Source organism: Acanthisitta chloris, unplaced genomic scaffold (assembly GCF_000695815.1).
Source record: "Acanthisitta chloris isolate BGI_N310 unplaced genomic scaffold, ASM69581v1 scaffold45060, whole genome shotgun sequence".
Classification (NCBI taxonomy): domain Eukaryota; kingdom Metazoa; phylum Chordata; class Aves; order Passeriformes; family Acanthisittidae; genus Acanthisitta; species Acanthisitta chloris.
In genome coordinates this window covers 2148-23714 of record NW_008651925.1, presented here as the reverse complement: position 1 = coordinate 23714, position 21567 = coordinate 2148, and the positions used below count along the sequence as shown (strand labels likewise).

The following is a 21567-nucleotide window of genomic DNA, read 5'->3' as shown; positions in this document are numbered from 1 at the left end:
CAAATCCACTTGCTGCATTAAATGAATGTCCTAGGCAGCTGCATTTAAAGAAGAATGATATTGAAGAGTGTTCTAATTTGCAAGGGGTAACTAAATGCTTTTTTTTCAAATAACCATCAAACAGCAGTTTATTGGTCCATGTTAATTCTCAGCTTTAAAAATCCAGGTTATCTCTTTTGGCTTAAGCCCTGAGCTAATTTATATAGCTGTTGTTTAAGTATTTTTAAATGTTGAGCACAAAACCAGATTAAACTGAGGGTAACCCGAGTAGCCCAGAACAATGGTGCATCATGTGTTTCAGCTTTAACATACAGGAGGACCAAAGCATTCCCCTTTTCAAATGAGCCAACATGCTGAACAGCTTTACCAAGGGGTAGTGGAAACCAGTGAGTGGCAAAGGCAATTCTCCAAAAACCAAGCCATAGCTGATGTAGGGGCATACACTGTCAGAGTTCTGAGATATTTTTTAATGGCCCATCTATGTTGAGTTTAGTACTCCTCTTGGTTTTTTTAATGGCCCATCTATGTTGAGTTTGGTACTCCTCTTGGGTTTTTTTTGTTGTGGGTAGGTTTTTTCCTTTAGGTCTTGACCTTTTAGGACCAGCTAGCAGACAGGAGTGAGTTGCTAGGTGAGCTCTGTGTTATTTGCAGAGGAACCAAGCGTTATTATTCCTTTGTACTTCAACCTTCCTGTGGCAGTGCTCTTAGTAGCTGGATTTTTGCCTTTTCTCATTTTGGAAAGGAGACTCATTTTCTTTCCTCCTACTCCTATTATCCACTGCTGTTTTGGCACAGGTGCCCCAGATATTTTTGGTGTACAATAAACAGCATGAATTGTTCAGGCAAGAAATATAGAGAGGAAATCTACAGTTCGTGGCTGACCTCTACTGTTGGCTCATTTCTTTGCTCTACACGTTGCTTTGTTGACAACACACTCACCCTGTGTGATGAAGGCAGTGCCAGCACTGGGAGGTGTGCACAGTCCGAGGTCTTCAGGGCTCTGGTATGTGACTCAAAAAACAAACCTCTCAGGGGATGTTGCTGAACCCCCAAATTCCAGTAGTATAAGCACTGAAATAATAATTTGTAACTATTTCTTTGATAAACCTTGATTTTTTTTTTGTTTGTGTCAGTCTCGTTTGCTTTTGATGTTAGCAAATTAAATTTTATAGGCACTTCAGAAATTCTTGTCTTTTGATGTTCTTCAATAGCAATCAGCACTTCAGTTTCTTGATTAAACTGTGTTCTATCAGGTGCATTCCTATTAAAGGTTTTAAGTTTCTAGTCAGAGATTCTAGTGTGAATGCACACAAATGGCAGGAAGAGGTCATACCTGATTTGTGTAGTCATCCTGGCTGATGAACATTAATTTCACAAGTATTTATATGGGTTGCTTGCCTACATACTAGCAAAGAAAGGTTAACAAACACTATGCAGAAGTCTTATTAAAGCCTTCATTTATGGCACAAGTTATCTGTTTAAAATCTAGTGTTTAAAATTTCAAAGCAAGCTATACAGTCTGGCCAGCAGAGGCTCTTTGCTTTGCCTCCACTGCCCACCAGAGACAAGACCCACTATTCCCTGAGCTTTGCTTCTTCCTTCTGTTGTATGCTTTGCAGCCAGGTGATTTGGGGGCAGCTATTTCCCCTCTGTAGATGATAACTTCTTAGATACAGTGATGAATGTAAGTTCATTTTACATTTACAGGCTGTAGAAACTATGTGGGTCTCCCAGCACACCTCTCACAGCTGGGTGTTTGCCAGGATATAAACAAACCCTTCATGTCAGTTTGTTGGACATTAATTAGAGATGGTCAATTGTGTGTCTGTCTGTTTGTGAATAACCAATATGTTCAAGGATGTAACATTATGCACAGATCACATATCATATGTCAAGGTCAGGCATGAGACAATGTGTGTGGTAATAGTATGCATCTAATACCAGCACACTGTGTATTGTGCCTTTATCTGGTAAGCAAAGAAGTAAATATCTCCTTGTACAAGCAGCAAAGGTCCTCACTCAAGTACTGTTTCAGATCCATTTGGAGTCTGAGTGAGGCACAGAGCTATTAAAGAAACAGCTACAGGATTCTGAATTAATGTGTCTCTAGAAAAGACCCTCATCATAATTGTAAGATGTTTGTTTATACCCAAAGACTCTCTTCCTATTTCCATTATAAGGCTAATCTCATACAAGGGTCACTTAAAAGAGCCAAGGACTGAAGAACATTGAGAGTGACTCATGCAAGTCATTATAAGATGTTGCAGTTGTCCAGGGGTTATAATATCCCAGAACTGTGAGAAATATCCTCTTCTTCTCTTTGCACAGCTTTACAGCTGAGCAGAAGAACGAGTCTTCCTAATGGGGCAGAGAATGCTAAAATAGCTCTGAGGTTGGGCTGGTAGTGAAGTGGTGACCATTTTATAATCTATGCATCTACAGTGACTGCAGTGCCTTCTGACTTTGATCTAATTGTTGTGCAACTGCAATGACCTGGGACTCCCCTATCAGAAAAATATCTGCTTTTCCTTTTTGGAGAAGAGGTAGAATAGGCTAGGATTTGAAATGGTGACTTAGAGTATATGTCAGGTGCCCACATTTATTTGACTGTTTTTCAAGTTAAATTGCCTCTTTATTTGTTATCTTTTTTTTTATTTTTAGGTAGACTTAATAATTGTATTGCATGTTATGAGTTATTCTCTGTTGTTTATTGTGCACTACTAGTAGTCTCAGTGATGGAGAATGTGTATGTGATGAGCTTGATTTTTTTCTGCAAAATGTCTTGAAAGAATGTATTTTTTCTTCCTTGCAAGAGGCAGCAGGTAGTTTTGATGTTGAGTTTTCTATTGAAAGATGAATTAGTGATCTGAAATAGGGTTAATTTTATGATTACACTTTATATTCTGTACACCCAAATTTGAAGAGAGATTTACAAAGATAATCTCTTCACAAATGCTTAGTTCCTGCACCAGTATATGGTTTCCAGAAAATGATCAATTCCCCAAATGGCCTTCTGTTGGGAAGGATAAAGAACACAGCACAGACTACTCTGATCTTTGAAAATGACAGAGCTGCTTCCCTCCCACCTTGTAAAAAGAGAGCTTTTCTGAGCAGTGAAGAATAAGGATTTGTAAAATGTGCCTATTGACTGCAGAACTAATCAATAGGGCCCATGGTGATTTCTATAACACAAACAGGCAAATATGTTTGAATATTTTCAGGATTCATTCTTGTCTTTTATTACTGTTAGCACACACATTGAAGTGGGAGCATATTAAATATCAGGTGTTACTGTGAATTAAACATCTCAAACGGAGTAACTGCAGAGATTTCTCATCGTGTCTACCCTACAGGTGCTTTCCTGTCAGAAGAAATATCACAGGTTTTCACTGACATCATGCTTAGCACGTTTACACTTTGATTTCTGTATGGGAATTACTGGTCCTCTCATTTCACCCTCTGTCAGGTCTTTCTGAGTCATTTTGTGATGCCAGGGCTTGGCTTTGGTTTCTCACTGACATACAATTCACAGTACAGGGTTGCTTTGCCATCTTTTTGGATGAGTGTGAACAACAGAAAGTTGACACAACTGTTTTTCTTCACCCTGGTTAATTTTAAATAACTACATAATTTAGGGTTCACAGAGCTAATTAAAGTTGACAGGAAATCTGCATTTTAGGCCTAGAGCTTTAACAGATCCTCATCTATAAGCATCTGAAGATGAACCTTATTTATCTTGTCCTAAAGCAACACACGAGAAATTTTTCTTTGCTAAAAAAAATTGCCATCTGCTGCAATTTAAAGAGCTAACATGAATTCCACAAAAATGGTTGTTTGATCTGTAAAGACCATTCCAATAAGGCCTTTGACCATAAAAGTAAGCTCAAACCCTTTCAAGGACAAAAATGTCTCAAACATGACTCTTTTTTTCCTGACAATGCTAAATAATGTTGTATCAAAACTGAGCAAATTCATTTAAACTTGAGGCAGGGGATATAGAACAGGTCAGTCTTGCAAAGCCAAAATTTTACAGCCAAGACTTCTAAAAAGAAAAGTAGTCAGAGTGCATTCATCTGCTAGAGAATACTGAATTTTGTTCTTTAGAATCCTAATGGTTAAGTTTCAGTTCATCAAATAGATACATTTTCAATATAGAGGAAGAATTTTATCTTTTTTCAGGTCTCTGCATTTTGTCTTGGAATGCACTGACTACAAATTTGCAGCTGTGTCTCTTACCTTGCATAAAACCAACATTCCTTGATATTTCTTCCCAGCTTCCCCCACAAAATCTTCGTATCACTCTTAAAGTAAATCAGGCCAGTCCATGTATGATTTATTTTAACTAATCACTGGTGAAGGTGAAGTAGATGTTTTTCAAGCATGTGCAACTGTAAGCATCATGTATCATCTTCTGTTTTAAATGAGATCTTGTCCTTGCTCTATAATCTCACCCTTCGTGCTAGCACAACACTGATAACAGCAGCAGGGTACAAAGGGGCAAATGCCACAGTGATTCACTAGAGATGGGAGAGGAATTCATCACTCTCAGCACCCATTGTAGAGTGGCAGCCAGTCATGGCTCAGTGAAAAATGCTGTTTGTCCCCAGCCAGCTGGTGACAGTCCTTCAAGGAAAGTGTCACAAATGGGAACATTCAGAGAATGGAAACATGAATAATTTTTGTCATTAGAATACAGCACATTTGGAGGCCGTGGATCTTTTAGAGACTGGGAGATTTTCAAAATGAGATTCTTTACTGGACTTAAAGGAACCTGCAAAGCAGCTACCAGATTGTTTCCCTGATGAAGAGCTGTGGACCTCCCAGAGGAGGAACTGAAGCTACTTTAAATATGGGTTTTGATGGAAAATTGACTACAATTAATACAAAACACTAGATGTGATCTATTCTATCTGGATCCCTTAGACAGAGGAATACACATTCAGTACTGTGTGTCCAGAGCTCTGAAGAAGAGGGGCTGTGGTTTTGCAATGTTTGGGAATTCAGGCCAGGCTTTTCCGCATGGGCAGCACAGCATGGAGCAGACTGTGCTCTGACTTCCACACATGGCAAATGTGAGCAGCAGAAAGTGCCTGCTGGCTCCTAGGCTTGCTGAGATGGCCAAGTGTGTGGGAGTAGTGGATCCCTTTTCCAGCTGGACTTGTGATGTTATTGTTTGTGACAAATTGAGTGGGACTTTTCCCTACTCATTCCTGGTTTCAAAGACCAACCAGTCTACTTGTTACATCAGCTGCAAAGCCAGTGGCTGTGGGTAGGTGTACTAGGTGTCAGTAGCATAAATCACAAAGCAGAGTGCACTCTGCTGTTGTTGGTGAGGTGAAAAAGCATGTCTGAAGCCCTGTGCATCAGCACCTAACACTCAGCACTTGACTAACGTGGGCCCTCACTGAACAGCTAGTGCCAGAGACCTGGGCTGTATCCATATGTATGAATGACTTGTAATCAGTTATTTAAGTAGCATACAGAAAATATAGCCCTTGGTCATATGGGATTCATCTCTTCAGCTCTGAAGAACCTGACAGAGTCAATGACTGACTAATGGTCCCAGCATAGATTTCTGAAACAAACACGTCATGAGCAAGATGAGTGGGAGAAATCCCACACAATAGACACATGCACAGAGGAAAGGCTTTTCCAGTAATAAACCTGCCTTTGATTTTAGTGATAGTTAGCTCTCAAAATAAAACTTCTCTGTTTCCCAGTAACATCAAAAGGGGGTTTGTTAGTCATGAGTGAATGCAAATTGCTTTCAGTGTGTTTTTCTTGAACTAGATTTAAAAGACCACAGATAGTTCATACATTTATTATGGATATTTTTTTCTAAAAGTTCTTTTTATTATGACAGTGAGGATGAAAAAGGGAAGAATGGGGACATAAAGTAGAGAGGCGAAGGAACTGTCTGTTTTTTTCAGTGATTTTAATTAGGTAGGAGGATTTTTCAAGCTTGGATAAGCTTTTAGGTATTTGCTTTAGCATGTGTTTTGCAGGAGGAATTTTAGATCACTTATTGTTTTAATTATAAATTAAAAGATACGATAAAAATAAAGTAGAAACCTGAATTAAAATTTGTCTACCATTTGGGCCAGCAGATTTGGAATGTCTTCTGACATTCAGAGATAATCTTGCTTCACACAGCTCTAGGAGTTTCTTCTGCATGTCTTACTAGTGCAGATATAAGAAGGCAAATCCTTCATTTTGTAACTCTGTTGGTCTTGAGTTTGATCCATTTGGTATGCTATTGGAGCATGAGAATAATTATCATTGTTACCTGAGCCAGGCAAATGAAGAAAGAAACATGCAGCAGCCTATTGAAGGCTTTCTATTTTTGGATTGCGAGTTCATTTTTAACCAGCTATGTTAGGATACTCAGATTTCTTTTAATGAAACTTTCAGAGATTTGTCTATTTGTGCTCTATACATAGAACATCTATCTAACTAAAGCTTTTACTCATTTACATAAGTGAACCTTAATTTTTAATTGAAGCTATTACCCCTATTAAGTCCTCTGGGATGCCTAAATAAAAATGCCCTGGGTCTCTTTAATGGCTGTAATTCAGGGCTATCTTTTTATCATGGTCAAAATCATCATTCTGGATTCCTGCTTAATTATGAAGATAATGCAATGTGGCAGGTCAGAGGCAACAATGACATTGCTAATGCCAGGCTGCAAGGGGAGCTTGTAAGTAGCTGAGATGGCTTGAATATTTTAAGCAATAGTTTAATGTTTTAGATTGTTGATGGTCTGTGGTACTGATTTTTTATAACTCAAACATTTCATTGTTTTCACAATGATGATCAGCAGATAGAAAATACTAATAATAGCCCAGTTTTCAAAAGCATTGCAGTGATTTAGAGCCTATGTCATACTTTTTAAAGAGATTCTGACCACCTGGGAGCTTAAGTCTTATGGGAACTCTATGAGTTTATATGCCTAAGAGCAGATTTTCTAAGCAGGCAGCTGCATTTTATTCTTAGAAATAAAATAAATAATAAATTGCCAGAATGTATTCCAAAATTTTAACTAATTTTAACTGTTGATTTTGAAAGCTGTGACTATCCAAGTGCAGAAATTCCCAATTAAATGTGTTACAAGGACACAGGTTCCCCAAGTTTCTCTTGCAGAATGAAGATCAGCTGGACAGGCTGTGTGTAAGCCGAGCACAGGTGCTAGCTCCCTGCTGGTTGCTCGAGGGTGTTTTGTGACAGAGTCACTGACTTGTCAGCATGGTCCTGGTAGTTCACTCAACAGCAGTTTGGCAGTCACACATTCTTCCTCACACTGGCCTGGTTTGGAGTTGAGTCTCTCCTGTAAATCGTTTTGTTTGTCTGACAAGTTCTGAGCTGCTCTAGATTTTCTCCTGCTTTTATATCCTCAGGTAGCAAGCGTTCCTTGGTTCATGCATTACATTGCCAGATTCAGCCCCAAATTCCAGTTTCATTGTATCATTTTTCTAGTTTTTAAGAGGAAGCAGTAGGATTCCTTTGAAGAGGAGGAGGAGGAGGAGGAGGAGGAAATAGAGTTGTTCTGTGAATCTGAACTACCCAGGTGATACAGAACAGGATGCTGATAGGTTTCCCACCTGAGGAAGACTGACTGGGTTTTAGGATTAAGGACAGGAACAGGAGTGACAGAGGTGCTCTCTTGAAGGCATTGGCTTTATTAGAGTGATAGCTCTCTTGCTATTTATTTATTTACTTATTTCCTTCCCCTGTTTGAATTGAACTGGTATCTGTTTAGCCAATATGACTTACCTTTAGTGGAAGGAGTTTGGATTAAATCTGAATATGATGTTTGGTTTGTTAAAGAAGTAATAGTAGAACTGCTGGTTGGGGGGGTTTCTCTTTTTAATGACACCTGGGGATTCATTGAGCATCTTGGCACACATTCAGGTTAATTATTTAAGAAATGTACTCCTGTAATTCATAATCCAGTGAGGATTATTGAGATATTTTCAATGCATCCAATTTCTTCCATGGGGACTGCATAGGCCATGAAGAAAATGAGAATATCCTTGGCAAATTGATGAGGCTGAGACTCAAAGCAATTTGGAAGAAGATGACAGCCAGGTAAGTTTTGAATTTTTCTCTTTGAACATCTTGCTAGAGGCACATGATTCTATAGGGTCTTCCTTTAGGAAAATTCCATTAAATTCAAACAAAATAGGATTAAAATGAAGTATGGTAAAATATTCAGCAGAGCTCTGCTTCTCAATCTCCACTTTCTTGCTTCATTGCTTTAATGAACAGGAACTAATGAAAGGAATCAGATTCATTCAAAGCTGTGGTACTAAGCTGCAAACTCCTCAGTTTCATTAAGGTGCCTAGTAGGTACATGTGGAAAACTTGGAGTGGGCTCCGTGAAGAGCAGTGCATGGGGAGAGAGCCACCTAAGGCAGAGCAGTGGAGAAATATTGGGAATAAGTGCAGGACTTAAATGCATTCCTCTCTCACCATTAGTGCTAAGAACATCCATGCTCTATCTGTGTGAAGTACCTTCTAGAAATGGGTTTAAAGTTAATTAGGAAATATGAGTGATTGTTTAAATTGATGCTTGTAGTACTAGTGGAATCAAGTCACAATTGCAAGGCATGTTTATGGGTATGAGAGGAACTGTCACAGATTAAAGTAAATGATCATGGAATCATGGAATATCCCGAGCTGGAGGGACCCACAAGGATCATCAAGTCCAGCTCCTGGCCCTGCACAGAACAACCCCAAGAGTCACAATGTGTCTGAGAGCACTGTCCAAATTCCTCCCGAGCTCTGGCAGGCTTGGGGCTGTGACCACTGCCTTGGGGAGCTGTGCAGTGCCCAAACACCTCTGGGGGAATGGTGACCTTGCAAAGGCAGTGTCATTTCAAACCGCAGATTATCCTATGTAGAACCATTTTCCTGGCTTTTCTGAGCAACTTCCATAAGGTTGGGAGGATAGAAGCATTCCCCTTCCTGAATGCTTTTTGTAAGGCAGATCAGAGAAACTTGTTCTTTCAATGGGTAAAAAACCAATCACCATCTTTAAAAACAATTGTTCTCTCCTGGGAGAAAGAAGATTTCTTCATCTTAAGTTGGTTTTGTTTTTTCCCTTAAAACACAGTTATATTTATAAAAGTTCTTGAAGTGAATCACTGAATTCTGAACTCTAAAACTCTGCAAATAGCAGCAATGAAACTTGCCTAAAGTGTAAATGAGCAGCAATTTAAATATTAACTATCAGTTGATATTTCATATTGCTTCCCACATACTCATTTATAAAACAGTCAAGCTGTAAGCTTTGTATAAATAGCATTTACTTACTGCCATGGTTTAATTGAAAGTTTGGTGTTTGAGGATGGTTAACACTGGTTAAGTGGGAACTACTAATGACTGTTACTACCTGCTGTGTCATAGCTTTGCTGTGTAATCTTGAGAGATGAGTAAAATCAATGGTGTGCCCTTTCCCCTAATTTGAATTGTTATAATCCCTATCTAACAAGGATGTTGTAAAACTGATAAGGATTTTATCATACAACAAAATTATATTGCTGTGCTTACATAGAACTAGAGGGCAGCAGGAACATGTTTACAAAAAGTCCTTAAGCTTCTGGGAATTTGAAACTATCAGGCTCTGTAGTAGGTGAATTAAAGATGATGGCTAACCAGACTCCATTAATGTATTAAGTTAATTGCCTTGAGTGAAGGAAAAAAGCATAGAAAGAAAGACTTTTACTTGTCTGGAACACTATTTTGCAATGGTTTTCTGTTAGTGCCAACTAGGAGCTCAAATTGGTCACAGTTTGCAAGAATTAGACCATTACATTACTTGTTGTTGGTTACACTTCTCTTTTTCTCTCTTGCACTAACTCCATTAATGTCTCTCATAACTATTTTTTTTACACCCAGATAGGGATTTGGCTGGTAGTAGATTGGCACAAGAAACCTCAGCATGAGTACAAACTGTCCTGGGACTATGGGGTGTTGACTAATTGCATAATTGAAACATGGTCACAGAAAGGTGTCTGAAACAACCCACAAGAGCCAAGTGTTTACTGTATGCCTTGTACCCATGTGAAGATCAGGTGCATCATGCATGAAGCTGCATATTTTTTTCGATGAAAAATATAGGTTATATTTCAGATGTCCCATGTAAATAGGTGTAGACATTTCAGTATTAACTATTACATGCTTCTGTGAGCAAGAGTATAAATAACAGCTGAGGATGTCTAGCACTTGCAAGCAGTCATGACACATGGCCTTGGGCTAAAAACATCCTGAGAGCCAGACCCTCTGCCACCATTCCTTCAGGCCTTTCCTTGTTTCTCTGACCACTTGTGAAGCAAAAGGCTCTCAAATGAGCTTCACTGTGCATTTTATTTATTTCTGCTTCTGCTTCTGAATGATAATTAAAATATCTTCTTAGTGAAAATCTTGCTGTTCCATTCTTAATACCATACTATTCCATTGTCTTTGCCAGATGCAAACACAGATGATTATCTTGTTGCACTACTGATGACTCCAGTCCTGTCCCTGTTTAACTCTTGCTTTGAATCCTCAGTTGTTCCCCTAGTCCTCAGCTCAGTGAGGATTCTTTCCCAGGCCAATGACAAGCAGGAAGAGCTTCATAGTCAACACGAAGTGTATGATGTTCTTTGGTCTCTGCTTGGGCTTAGATCTTGTGTGTCAGACAGCTGTTTTATTTATGGAGTTTCTCCTACTTTAGAGTGCTTTATTGGGAACTAAGCTATAGTAATGGAGGGGGAGGAGAGCTTTTTTCCCTGATGTGGTAGTTGCCACGTGGAGTTCCTACCAGTTTGAGTCAGGCAGTCCCAGCCTATCCCCAGCAGACTCACCCTTAACTGAATCTCTGGTTTTGCCTTTGTTAATGGATTTGTCTTAGCAAGTGTTGTCTATAAGGCATAATCTTTTCACTTACTGAAATAATTTGTATGACTTTCCTTGGCGTTTCCTACCTGCTGAAATCCTTTGCAGAGCTGTCAGCTCTTGCAGACATGCAGCCTGCCTGCCTTTGCCTGGCAGGAATGGTGACATCAGGTGGAAGTGGGGCCTCGGGGACAGAATAATACTCAATCCCTTCCTCACTTTATCCTCATGATTTTTTTTTAATTTAACATTGTCTGGGAGTTACTACAGCCCAGACAATCTAATAAATGTAAACAATCGATTTACCATTAGGTAGGTTACGGAAATCAAGACCTGTAGATAATGGGCCCAAACTAGCCTAAAATCAATCAGGAGATTCAGTACCCCAGCACTGTGCTCTGGCTCATGGTGTCAGTATTGGATTTTCCTCATTTCCGCTCACTCTGGATAATGGAGATATGTCAGTAAAACAAACACTGATAATATTACACTCTTTGTTTTTGTCCTGTTAGTCCATGATAATTGGAAATCCAAAATGTTAAGTAACAGCTGAGATTTTGCTATTAATGAAAGAGCCTTTCCAACCTAAACGATGCTATGATTCTAAGCTACAGGGAGACCATACCAAAGACCACAGTCCCTTTTGTTTTGCAACATAAACCATTATACATGCAAAGAGGCAAGCAAGCAGTTTATGCTGTGAGCTGCCACATTCATTTTAGGGAGATTAATCTCACAAAGGAAAGCATATGTGGAATTGGGTCACAGCCTTCACATATTCAAGCTTGTGTAAGATACAAAGTGATCAATCTCCGTAAGATCTTTATAAAGTGAACAAGGTTTATTATTTATAGTAGTAAACAGGCTGGCATTTATCTTTTCAAAGCATGGCAGTAGCATAAAATATGTTTTAACTTCTGTTGTTTTCAGTTATTTGCATTTTAAAAGCTCTACTTTGAGTCATTATACCTTCCTTGAATTTTGTTATTTTCATAATATAAGATGTTCAATGTCCTGAAATTACAATTCTCTAAGTTAGTGAAGAATAAAAGAGTTTGGTACAACATGCAAATTCAGTGTTATGTATGCAGAAATATATATATATATTCTGGTGTGCAGTTATTGAACCCTGTAAGTTATTCTTAATGGAGATAGCAAGATCTCAAAGGCCACCTACCAGAGGGGATGTCTACCTTGCAGTCCTGATACCACCAAGAAATGGGAGCACAAGAACAAGACAGCACAGTCAGTAAAATGTTTTCTTTTATAGTCTGCTTCAACTTCAGCCATGTAGAATGGAAGCCTGTTTACTGCAGTGGTGTTAGAAAATGAGCCTTAGCAGAAGCTGAATCAGGTTTAATGAGAGTAACTGTTTGGAGTATGTGCAGTAGTGCAATAATGCATTTTATTTTAATTCCTGTCACTCTATAAGAAGCAAATCTCCTTCCTCCTCTCAGCAGCAATTCCTACTCATCCTCTCATATAGTTCAGGCTTTTTATATTACGACTATTACTACTTCAGTTTTCTTCTCAAACTCGATCCTGGTTTGGTATACATCACTGATGTTCTGCTGAGCTCCAAGCATTTCTTCACGGATCTATGCCAACTCAAGTCATGGCTCTCCCACGGATTTTGCAATGTTTGAGGATATTCCACTGTATTGAGATAATCCTTGCATGGCTTGAGAGCAGCTTTTTGTGCTAGGCTTAGAGCTTCATCTGGTAGTAACTGTTCGGGTTATCCTGTGGTCTTTGAGCCAAAATCAGTCTTGGAAGGGGAGGCAGTGCTGGGTGGAGAACTTCTTCTGCACACCTGCAGTAGCTAATGGGACAATTGCTGTGAAATGCATGTTGCTCTTTGGGCTTTACTTGATTTAAGATCTATTGCTTTTGAAGAACTGCCCTATTTTTTTCTGGGTTTGGAAGGGGCTTTTGGGGTTTTTTTTATGCTTTGTGTTGACCAAAGTTCTGCTGACAGAATAGGCAGCAGAGAGCTTTGGTCCCCACTCAGCATTCCTCACACAAAGGAGCTTCACAATCACTCTCAGAGTACTTTACTTAATTAATCATCTGCCTTTATTGATATTTTACATAGCGATGCCTTTAGAATAATTTGTTTTTCCTTTCGTCAAAGTACATTGTATTGTTCAATCCTTCCAGACGCATCTCGGTGGTATTGCAGCATTTACGGATCTCACAGGTACACTGAGCATCCCCTTCCCTTGCCCAGAGTAACACTGACACCCTGTGGCCTCGCACCGAATTCCCACAGCCTCCCTGCTTTGCTTTCAAATTCCCCTCCGAACTGCTTACACCGTGGGGAGGATCACAGGAGGAATCAATCCCTCCTCTACACATAGGAGGGCGTCATCGGTTTGTCATTTGACTCTCATTAGACGTTTCCATTACTGAATGTCTAATGAGCACTTTGACTCTAAGATACAGAGAACACTCTCTGCCCCAGATGGCCAAATGCTTGAGAAGGTGGAGCAGGAAACAGAAATCGAGAAACGAAGAGAGATTACACTTCAGTTTAAACTGACATTACAGGAATATACTGCTGTTCATTATCTTTCACACTGATTTTCTCTGACGTGGAAACTGCCTACTTAACTACATCAGAATGTAATGACAAAGATATCCACAATATAAAGGTACCCACAATATAAAACTGTACTACATAAACAACTATATGTTGAAGTTAGTATCATCCTTTCTTACTGGCATCATTCCTTTGGTTTGCTTAATGAGTCTAAATAGCAGAATTGCTCTGTAATTACTGACAATTGTGATTCCAGTTAAGCCTCTCACTGTACAGTACTATAGTTCTGCTATCACATGCTAATGTAAAAGTCATGTACCCCAGTTAAACATTTTTCAGTGAGTTTAACCTCTGACACTCACTATGTCTTTCAGGCAACGTAGCTGACTGAATACAATGTTCTGCACGCTGGAAGTGGTTTAAGCCTCATGCATATGAACCAGCTGATGAAAGAAAGATTTTAAACTTCATGAGAGGAAGTGGTCTACTTTGGGTTGGTTTCAGGTTTTTGTGGTGGTGAGTGTTTCAAGTTGGGTGTTTGTTGGGTTAGGGTTTTTTTAATGGATGTAGGAAGGAGAAAATGTTATGAAATATTGTGCAAATATTCCTGTGAAGCTTCATTTGAATCTTGTTACACACAGATTGCCTCAAAAAATTAATAGGCATGCACGGAAGATAAATTAGGCTTTGTGTCCTCTGTCTTGTCCTATCAAGAAGCCATTTAGTTTAGGTATTTGTGTGGCAGGGCAGTGTCCTTTTAGCAGTGGAATAGACTGTACTACTCAATGGTTTATTCTTGAAAGATTGTTGTAAGCAAGTTAGACAAGTGTTTATGGGAAATATTTTAGGTAGAGCTGGATCTATTTCAAAGTGGAGAGATGGAGCAGATGACTTCACAAGGCTCCTCCCAGTCCTTCCTTCAGCGAGTTTATGGTTGTGTCAGGGAACTTTGTGTTTTAAATAGTATTTTGTGCACATCTGGTATTATACTTTCCCAAGTCTCATTCTGTTTGCTCGAGTGCCATCCAGGAAAACACTGGCTCCTCTCACTACCTTCTTCCTTTTGTGGGCTCAGCAGACCTGTGGTTTGTACAGATGGTGACTGAGTAGCATGAGTACTTGTGTTGAACAAACAAAGCACGTTACTTGCACCATCAAAAGCTCTCGATGTCCCTGAAGGACTGACACACAGGAACCCCACTGGAGGCCAGCACAGAAGGCAAAAAAAAGGGGCAGCTCCACTTGGAAGCACAGCTCTTTCCTTTCATTTGGCTTTACAGAATCTCTTCAGGTCAGTTTTCAGAATCAGTTTCTGCTTTGCAAAATCAAGTTTTCACAGCCCCTGGTGTCTGTAATAGTGCCCTCCTGGCTTCACAGCTGTTCCCCTGGGGACATGCTGGTTCTGAGGAGAGGATTTTGCTATACAAGTTAAGAAGATTGGAAGATACAGGGACTCTAATTCTCCCTTAAAGAACTCACTTAGCATATATGAGCACTCCCTGACAGACCATGCAGACAAGGCATTATTGACCTGTGCCTCCACCCACTTAGCACTTTATAGTTCAAAGACAATAGGTCACACTTCAGTATTATTGTATTTGGGCTTTTAGTTATTTGCTTTAGCTGAGATTTAGAAAAAAATAATTTTAAAACATCAAAAGTAAAATTGGATAGGGTTTCATGTGTGGTTTTATATCTGGATCAATCACACAAGAGTTTTACAAGAGAAACATTTTATTAAAGTACTGTATAAATTGTTTCTCTGATTCCTTGTATGCTCTTTGTATCGCACCAGATTCCCTCAGGTAGACTTCCAATTACAGAAGGAAAAAATGATTTCTTTTTTGTTCTGTCTCTTTTTGTTTCTTTCTTTCTTTGTTATTTTCTGTTTGTATGCTTTAATAAAACACCAGTGATAGCTTTTCCACTGCACATGGCTAAATACTTAAGAACAGATAAGAACACATACATGAAGTAAGAATGAATTTTTAAGACAATTCTTGAGCAATATCTGCAAGCACTTCATTGTCTCTCTAGGGAACTGGGCTTTCCCCTTAGCTGCCAGTGTAATACATTTCACAGCACACAGATGATACAAAGCTGCCTGTGTTAGTCCTGGTTTGTATCAGGGAGCATTGGGAGCCAGAGCTGCAAAAGCTTCATCTATCTTTGAGGCTGTCGATTACTTTCAACTGGAAGGGAAGTGAATATAAACTTGGGTCTTTAGCCAGTGAAGATGTAGGCATTTTCTTGATTTTTACACACTACACTGTCTTACTGAAGTTAATGAGTGTAAGTTTGTAGAGCAGTTTTTATGGATTTTATTTAGTCTGTTTTAAATATAGTGACGGTGTGGGCCAAAGCATCTTTCATGGAAGTGATGAGAACTTGGCCACTGATTTTCCAACTAAGAATATGGTTTTGCAATACTAGCTGAAAGAAAGGTCCATTAAGGACAGAGCAGAGACATCCTATTAATTTATTTATGTTAAATGTAATGTAAATTGGGTGAATTAATAGCATTTTTGTATATGAATTACTGTTAATAGTAAAAATTAATAGGATACTGAATCTTTTATTCTTCATGAGGGTTTAATCCTGCATGACTTACAAATATGAGCAGCAATACATCATGCTCTGGAAGAAGAAGTAAAATCAACATATATTTTTTTTTCCTATCTAGATTAATATGCCACAGGGTGCTGATTTTCATTATATAATCCATTCTGGGAATGGCAGTAAACACCATTATTATTATTTGGAAATAATGTGATTGCAATTAGCAATTTGAATCTGCTAAATTATTAAAGTCTACTTAAATATGAAGAATCAGGTTTTCTACTTTAATGAAAATTTCTAAGGAGATCATAATCTGCATTTTATTTTACATTGCATTCTCCTGACTATGTTGGATTATCATCTTCTCTTTTTTACCCCAACCTTTCTAAGTTTTCATCAACATAAAGAAACAAGTCACAGGAACACATGCCCAGTTAAAAAATACTCTATGTACATCTTTTACCCTGTCTCAATTCCACTTGGTTATTAATTTTAAAAGGTTACAACACTTAAGACCATGTGAGTTAAGTTTCTTAACTTCATGAATCATCTTAGTCTACAACTACATTATATAACACTACTTAGTTTTCACACACAGAGGATATTTGCAGAACTAAACAAAGATTTTCTGACAGTATCTAGGTTTTGAAGATTGGTCTGTTTAGTGTCAATACTATCTCCCCAGGAAGTCAATAGTAAAGAGAGTCACTGTAAAAATGTCTGTTGATTTCCAATAAGAACTTTGTATCAAGGTGGAGAACCTTGCCAAATTGGTATTAAGCAAATCATTTAAACCCAAAAAAGGGGTGTGTGTGCAGGTGCTTCTCTATAAAAGCATATACCTGCCTGATTAAGCCTGCAAATGCCTTTAGCAAACTGGTTGCCAACTTCACCAATGTATTACTCCAGTTTTACACAGTGCTTAATGTCCTGACAGCAACTAGAGCAGTGCAGTGGCAAATCAGCCCCTCGGCCCCAAAGGCTCAGGTATCCTTGAAGAGCTTACACTTACTGCTTTGAGTAAACATACAGATCTGTGCAACAGCAGCATGTCATTTGGTACATGCACTTAATTTGGATTACAGACTGGAACAAGACTGTAGCCTGCCTGTTTAGCCAGGTGAACATTGATCTCTCAGACAAAATCTTGCAGTCATGGTCCAGCATCTCCCCATCTTGGAACCTCCTGCTTCATTTGCTGGATCTGCTTCTGTAGTTCATCTCTGTCCAGCTTCATTTTTGCTTCTAGAACTTGTCGTAGAGACCCAATGCTCTCATAGATAGCCGCAAATCCTAATTGCAGGTGAGAATTATATTAGTTCAAGAGCATCACATAATTACTATCAGAATGCACCACCCACCATAACACTCTGCTTTGCACATCCTAGTGTGAAACTGCAGACGTTCTGAAGAAAAATAGGTGTTAATTGTGTGCTGATGGCAAAAAGGCCCCGACTGCAGCTGAGCTATGTGTGCTCTGGGGACAGAAATTCCAAGGTAGTAAGATGTCACTTCTTACTGCTGTGAATTTCACACTTAGTGAAAATCTTATTGCCACAGATGTAGCCCCCAAAAGTATTTAAACTACTTTGATACAAGCAAAGACAATTTGCACATTATTCTAAATTAATCACTGTTACCACAATTCAGAACAAAGAACTTGCTAACTGTGGTCATACCAGCATTAACTTCGGCTTTCATTTCTTTTATATCCTCATTTATCTCATTTTGAAGTTTGCCAATGCGAATATTTATCTTTTCTTCAGTCTGTTTTGCTTCATGTGCTTCCATGGTTATCTTCTGCATTGCTTCTATTTTGTCAATTTTCTCTGCCATTTGGTTGAATTTGATCTCAATAGCTCTCTCACTCATTTCCTGGAGCCGGGAAAAAGAATTTTAATTATTTACTCTGCATATGAAATTACAGTGGTTTTTCCAAAATATGAAGCCGATATTGATTAAACAGTCTGTTTTGCTTCATGTGCTTCCATGGTTATCTTCTGCATTGCTTCTATTTTGTCAATTTTCTCTGCCATTTGGTTGAATTTGATCTCAATAGCTCTCTCACTCATTTCCTGGAGCCGGGAAAAAGAATTTTAATTATTTACTCTGCATATGAAATTACAGTGGTTTTTCCAAAATATGAAGCCGATATTGATTAAACATCTCTGGAATTCATTTTTTGTAGGGAATCAGAGTTTTTTATAAAATTGTTTTAACTGACTAGATTACTGTAGGCTAAAATACTGATCTGTTTAGGAGTGATCAGATTTATTTAAAGATTCTCAGGCTGTGGGGTTGTTATACTTGACATCAGTGAAAAGACATGCAAATACTGAAGCAGTATGAAAATCTCACTCAAATAATGTCTCAATTACATCATCTTAGCTATCAATAATGCTTTGTAATATTTCCTGAGAGGTACTCTAGGACATCTTAATGCAACTTACAGTGTTTTCCTTAAAAGTCAGGGACAGTTGGTTGACTTTTTGCACAAGCTCTTTTTCAATCCTTTCATGTTCCTGTTCCAACCAGCTACGTGCTGACAAAATCTGGCTGCTGAGCTCCTCAATAGCATTTTTTAATCTAAGAGCACAATAGAAGTTAGCAGATATGAAAGAGCAGAACTAGTCATTCAGCAGTGACTTTTTATGAACATGTTCATAAAAAAACCATAATGGCAATTTGATACATTCTTCACACCATATTGAGGTGACACTTTGAACTTCAAGGCTACTCAACTGGAGAAGGTAACATTGTTTAGAAAATAAAGGTGAAAGAGCACAACAAAATAGCAGTTGTTTATGCAAAACACATTGCAAATTTTGAAGCATAGTTGATGAAAACAGACTATAGTCATCCATTCAGATTATAATCTTTGTGTTCATAGGTCCTAGAACTGAACAAAGATTTGGTAACCATTCACTTTGGTGGCAATGCTGGTTCATGTAGCCCCAATTGCATTGCCTGTACCCACCTCAACTTTACACCAAGCAATTGTGCCAGTGGAACTCTTTCTTTTCTCAGTGAACATATGAAATCTGAATTTATTCTCTCATCTGGTTTGCAAATAGTTTTCCTGATGCGACTGGTGGGATTGCATGTGGATAGCAATAAGCAGCAAGGAATGAGGATGTGCATGGCTTATGCCAGGAGTGCCTCTGAGTGAAAACCTGGAGAGGAGTTAATATCTGAATTGGATATATCCCCATATAACGTCTGGTAGTAGCACAGTAGCTTATCATGAATCATTTAGGTATTTCAGTTATATTCATATTTAAAGCCAATGTAAAGCAGTAACACTTTGTGACTGCTGTGCATTGCTTCCTGCTTGCTTGAGTTGAACTCTTTGCCCTGCTCTGAACAGCCACCTCCAGCATTCATTGCTTTGTACAGTTCTTGCAGAAAGGCACCAGAACACTCTTACAGAAATCCTTAGTTGTGTCCTTTAATAGAAATTCTGCCTGAATCCTTGACTAGGGACTTAATGGGCTTTTCAAAATTGCCTAACTACACTAGGGGCAGAATTCTTGGTGAATGCAAGTCCCACTTGCAAGACCATTGTGCTTTTGTAATATCTGTGGAGCAAATATACATATTCATAGAGGTTCGTGCTTTTGTAGACCTGAAGACTGCAACAGCTAGACTTGGAAAACTGAGGCTCTGCCTCCCAAGGTGCACAGCAGCAGCAGCAGCAGCAACTTCCCAGGCACTTACTTCGTGTCCAGGAGTTGCAGCTGTTGGTTGCTCTCTTTGTAGGCAATCTTCATCTTTGCTTCTTGTTGCATTATTGATTGCTCTACTCTGCTCAGCAGATGAGAAATCTGAAACAAAATTCAGAATTTAGTATTTTTCAACAGCATTTCATCAGAGTCTCATTTGGAACATTTTCATAACAGTAGAGGAGGTCTTAAGGAGAGGTCAGCTTTGTTAACATTTCAAAAATTATTGACTTTGCATATTTTACTTTAGAATGAACAATACAATATGAAAGTATCAACATTTGAAAAACTGTAATTTTTTTGCCTTAAATAGCTTGAATAGTTTTGCCTTGAAAGTGTCTGCCTGCTTCCCCCTTGAGACAAATGAATTTGCACGATCCATAAATCTCTGAGTTGCCACACAAGCAGAGCAAACAAATGGCAAAGCATTCCACCAGCACTGAGGGATGTGCTCCATCACTTTGTATGTAATGGCAACTGCAGTGACAGAAGTGCTGGGTTTAACTGGGGATAGGTCTTTACTGGAAGAAAGTATCTCTTACCAAAACAATCATCTCACTTTTACAAAACATACTGTTGTGGTTTACAAGATGCATAACAACATGCTCCTGGTGTGCTAATACACTGCACTGAGTCTTTTGAGAAAGTGGATTTTAGCATTTACCTACGACAAAATGCAAATGTAAAATACTTTTGTTGACCAAGAAAATGGGAAGGCCCTGAGAGGGAGATATGAAGAATCCTTTTCCTTAATGTCGTAAGTCTCTTCATGTATCTAGTGCTCACTTCCATTCTTCAATGGAAGAGAAACCTGACAGATAGATTTATGGATTCACAGAACCCAAAGCCAGTTTTGTTCTGCAGACCTTCAAAAATTGTGCTCAAATACATATAGAATCATCCTTGGAAGGCCAAAACATACAGGGAGAGACAGTGATGCTTCCATTGTTGTAGTTTAGTAAAGCATCCATGCCATGTTCACGTTCCAACCTCAAGAAGCCATTCAGGCCAGTATTCACTGACTTTTGTTCATTCTTGGAGTCCTTTCAGGTGTCTTTACACAACAGTCCCTTCTACAGAGCATGCTGAATGCAGAAAGTAAGGACCTTTTTTCAGTTAGACCAGCACAGTAATGCAGCTAGGTACCAATATTCAGCGTAATAATAAGGACTGTGAGCAGATACACCTCTCCCTTTGTAAATCTGTTACCTCCCAGGATAATAACTAACAGCAATGGAGTCTGTGTGAATTAGACTATAACTCTTGCCTGTACATGGATTGCTTTGGTCTAAATACCATACCTGTATTTCTGCCTCTTTGATTTTAGATTCTAAGATCAGCTTGGAGGTGTGTTGGTCTTTACTTAGGCTCTGAAGTCTTTCATATGTAATTTTATGCTCTGCAGACAGTCTGGCTAACCCAGCATCACACCTGTTTGAACAGACAAAAACAAAGCAATAGCTGAATAGAATCTAAGGTTCAGGCTTTTAAAATTATCCATTTTATGTGGGGCATGTCTGTGAAATTTCTGGCTGTCTAGGGAAACAATGTCTTACGAGACTGTAAGAATGGTTAATATAGCTCTTAGTATTCAGCAAACTGCTGCTAATGGGCCTCGAGGTCAAAAAGTCTAATTCATACACTCTAGTTTTCTTGGCACTGACATTATATAGGTAGACTGTGTTATCAGTCAGGGAAATCACATCAGAAATGCAATGATGCATAATTTCATCACCTTGTATTTTTATCATACTCTAGAAGATACCTGATAAGGTGTGCATGATTTTGCCTACATTATTAGAAGCCTAAATAATTGAGGGTCATTTTTTCATTACTGTAGTTCTGTATTTTTATTTGTGAAATAGTAGT

At 38.7% G+C, this 21567-nt stretch overlaps 1 protein-coding gene across 1 annotated transcript; it reads right to left on the bottom strand.

Annotated features, from left to right (window-relative positions):
• Positions 1-16777: 16777 nt before the first annotated feature.
• On the bottom strand, positions 16778-21129 carry FAM81A (family with sequence similarity 81, member A; the record flags this gene model as incomplete). Its single annotated transcript, XM_009074987.1, has 5 exons — positions 16778-17269; positions 17656-17851; positions 18427-18562; positions 19694-19800; positions 21000-21129. Coding segments are annotated over 5 exons (709 nt in total), but the record flags the coding sequence as incomplete, so codon positions are not given.
• Positions 21130-21567: the final 438 nt, after the last annotated feature.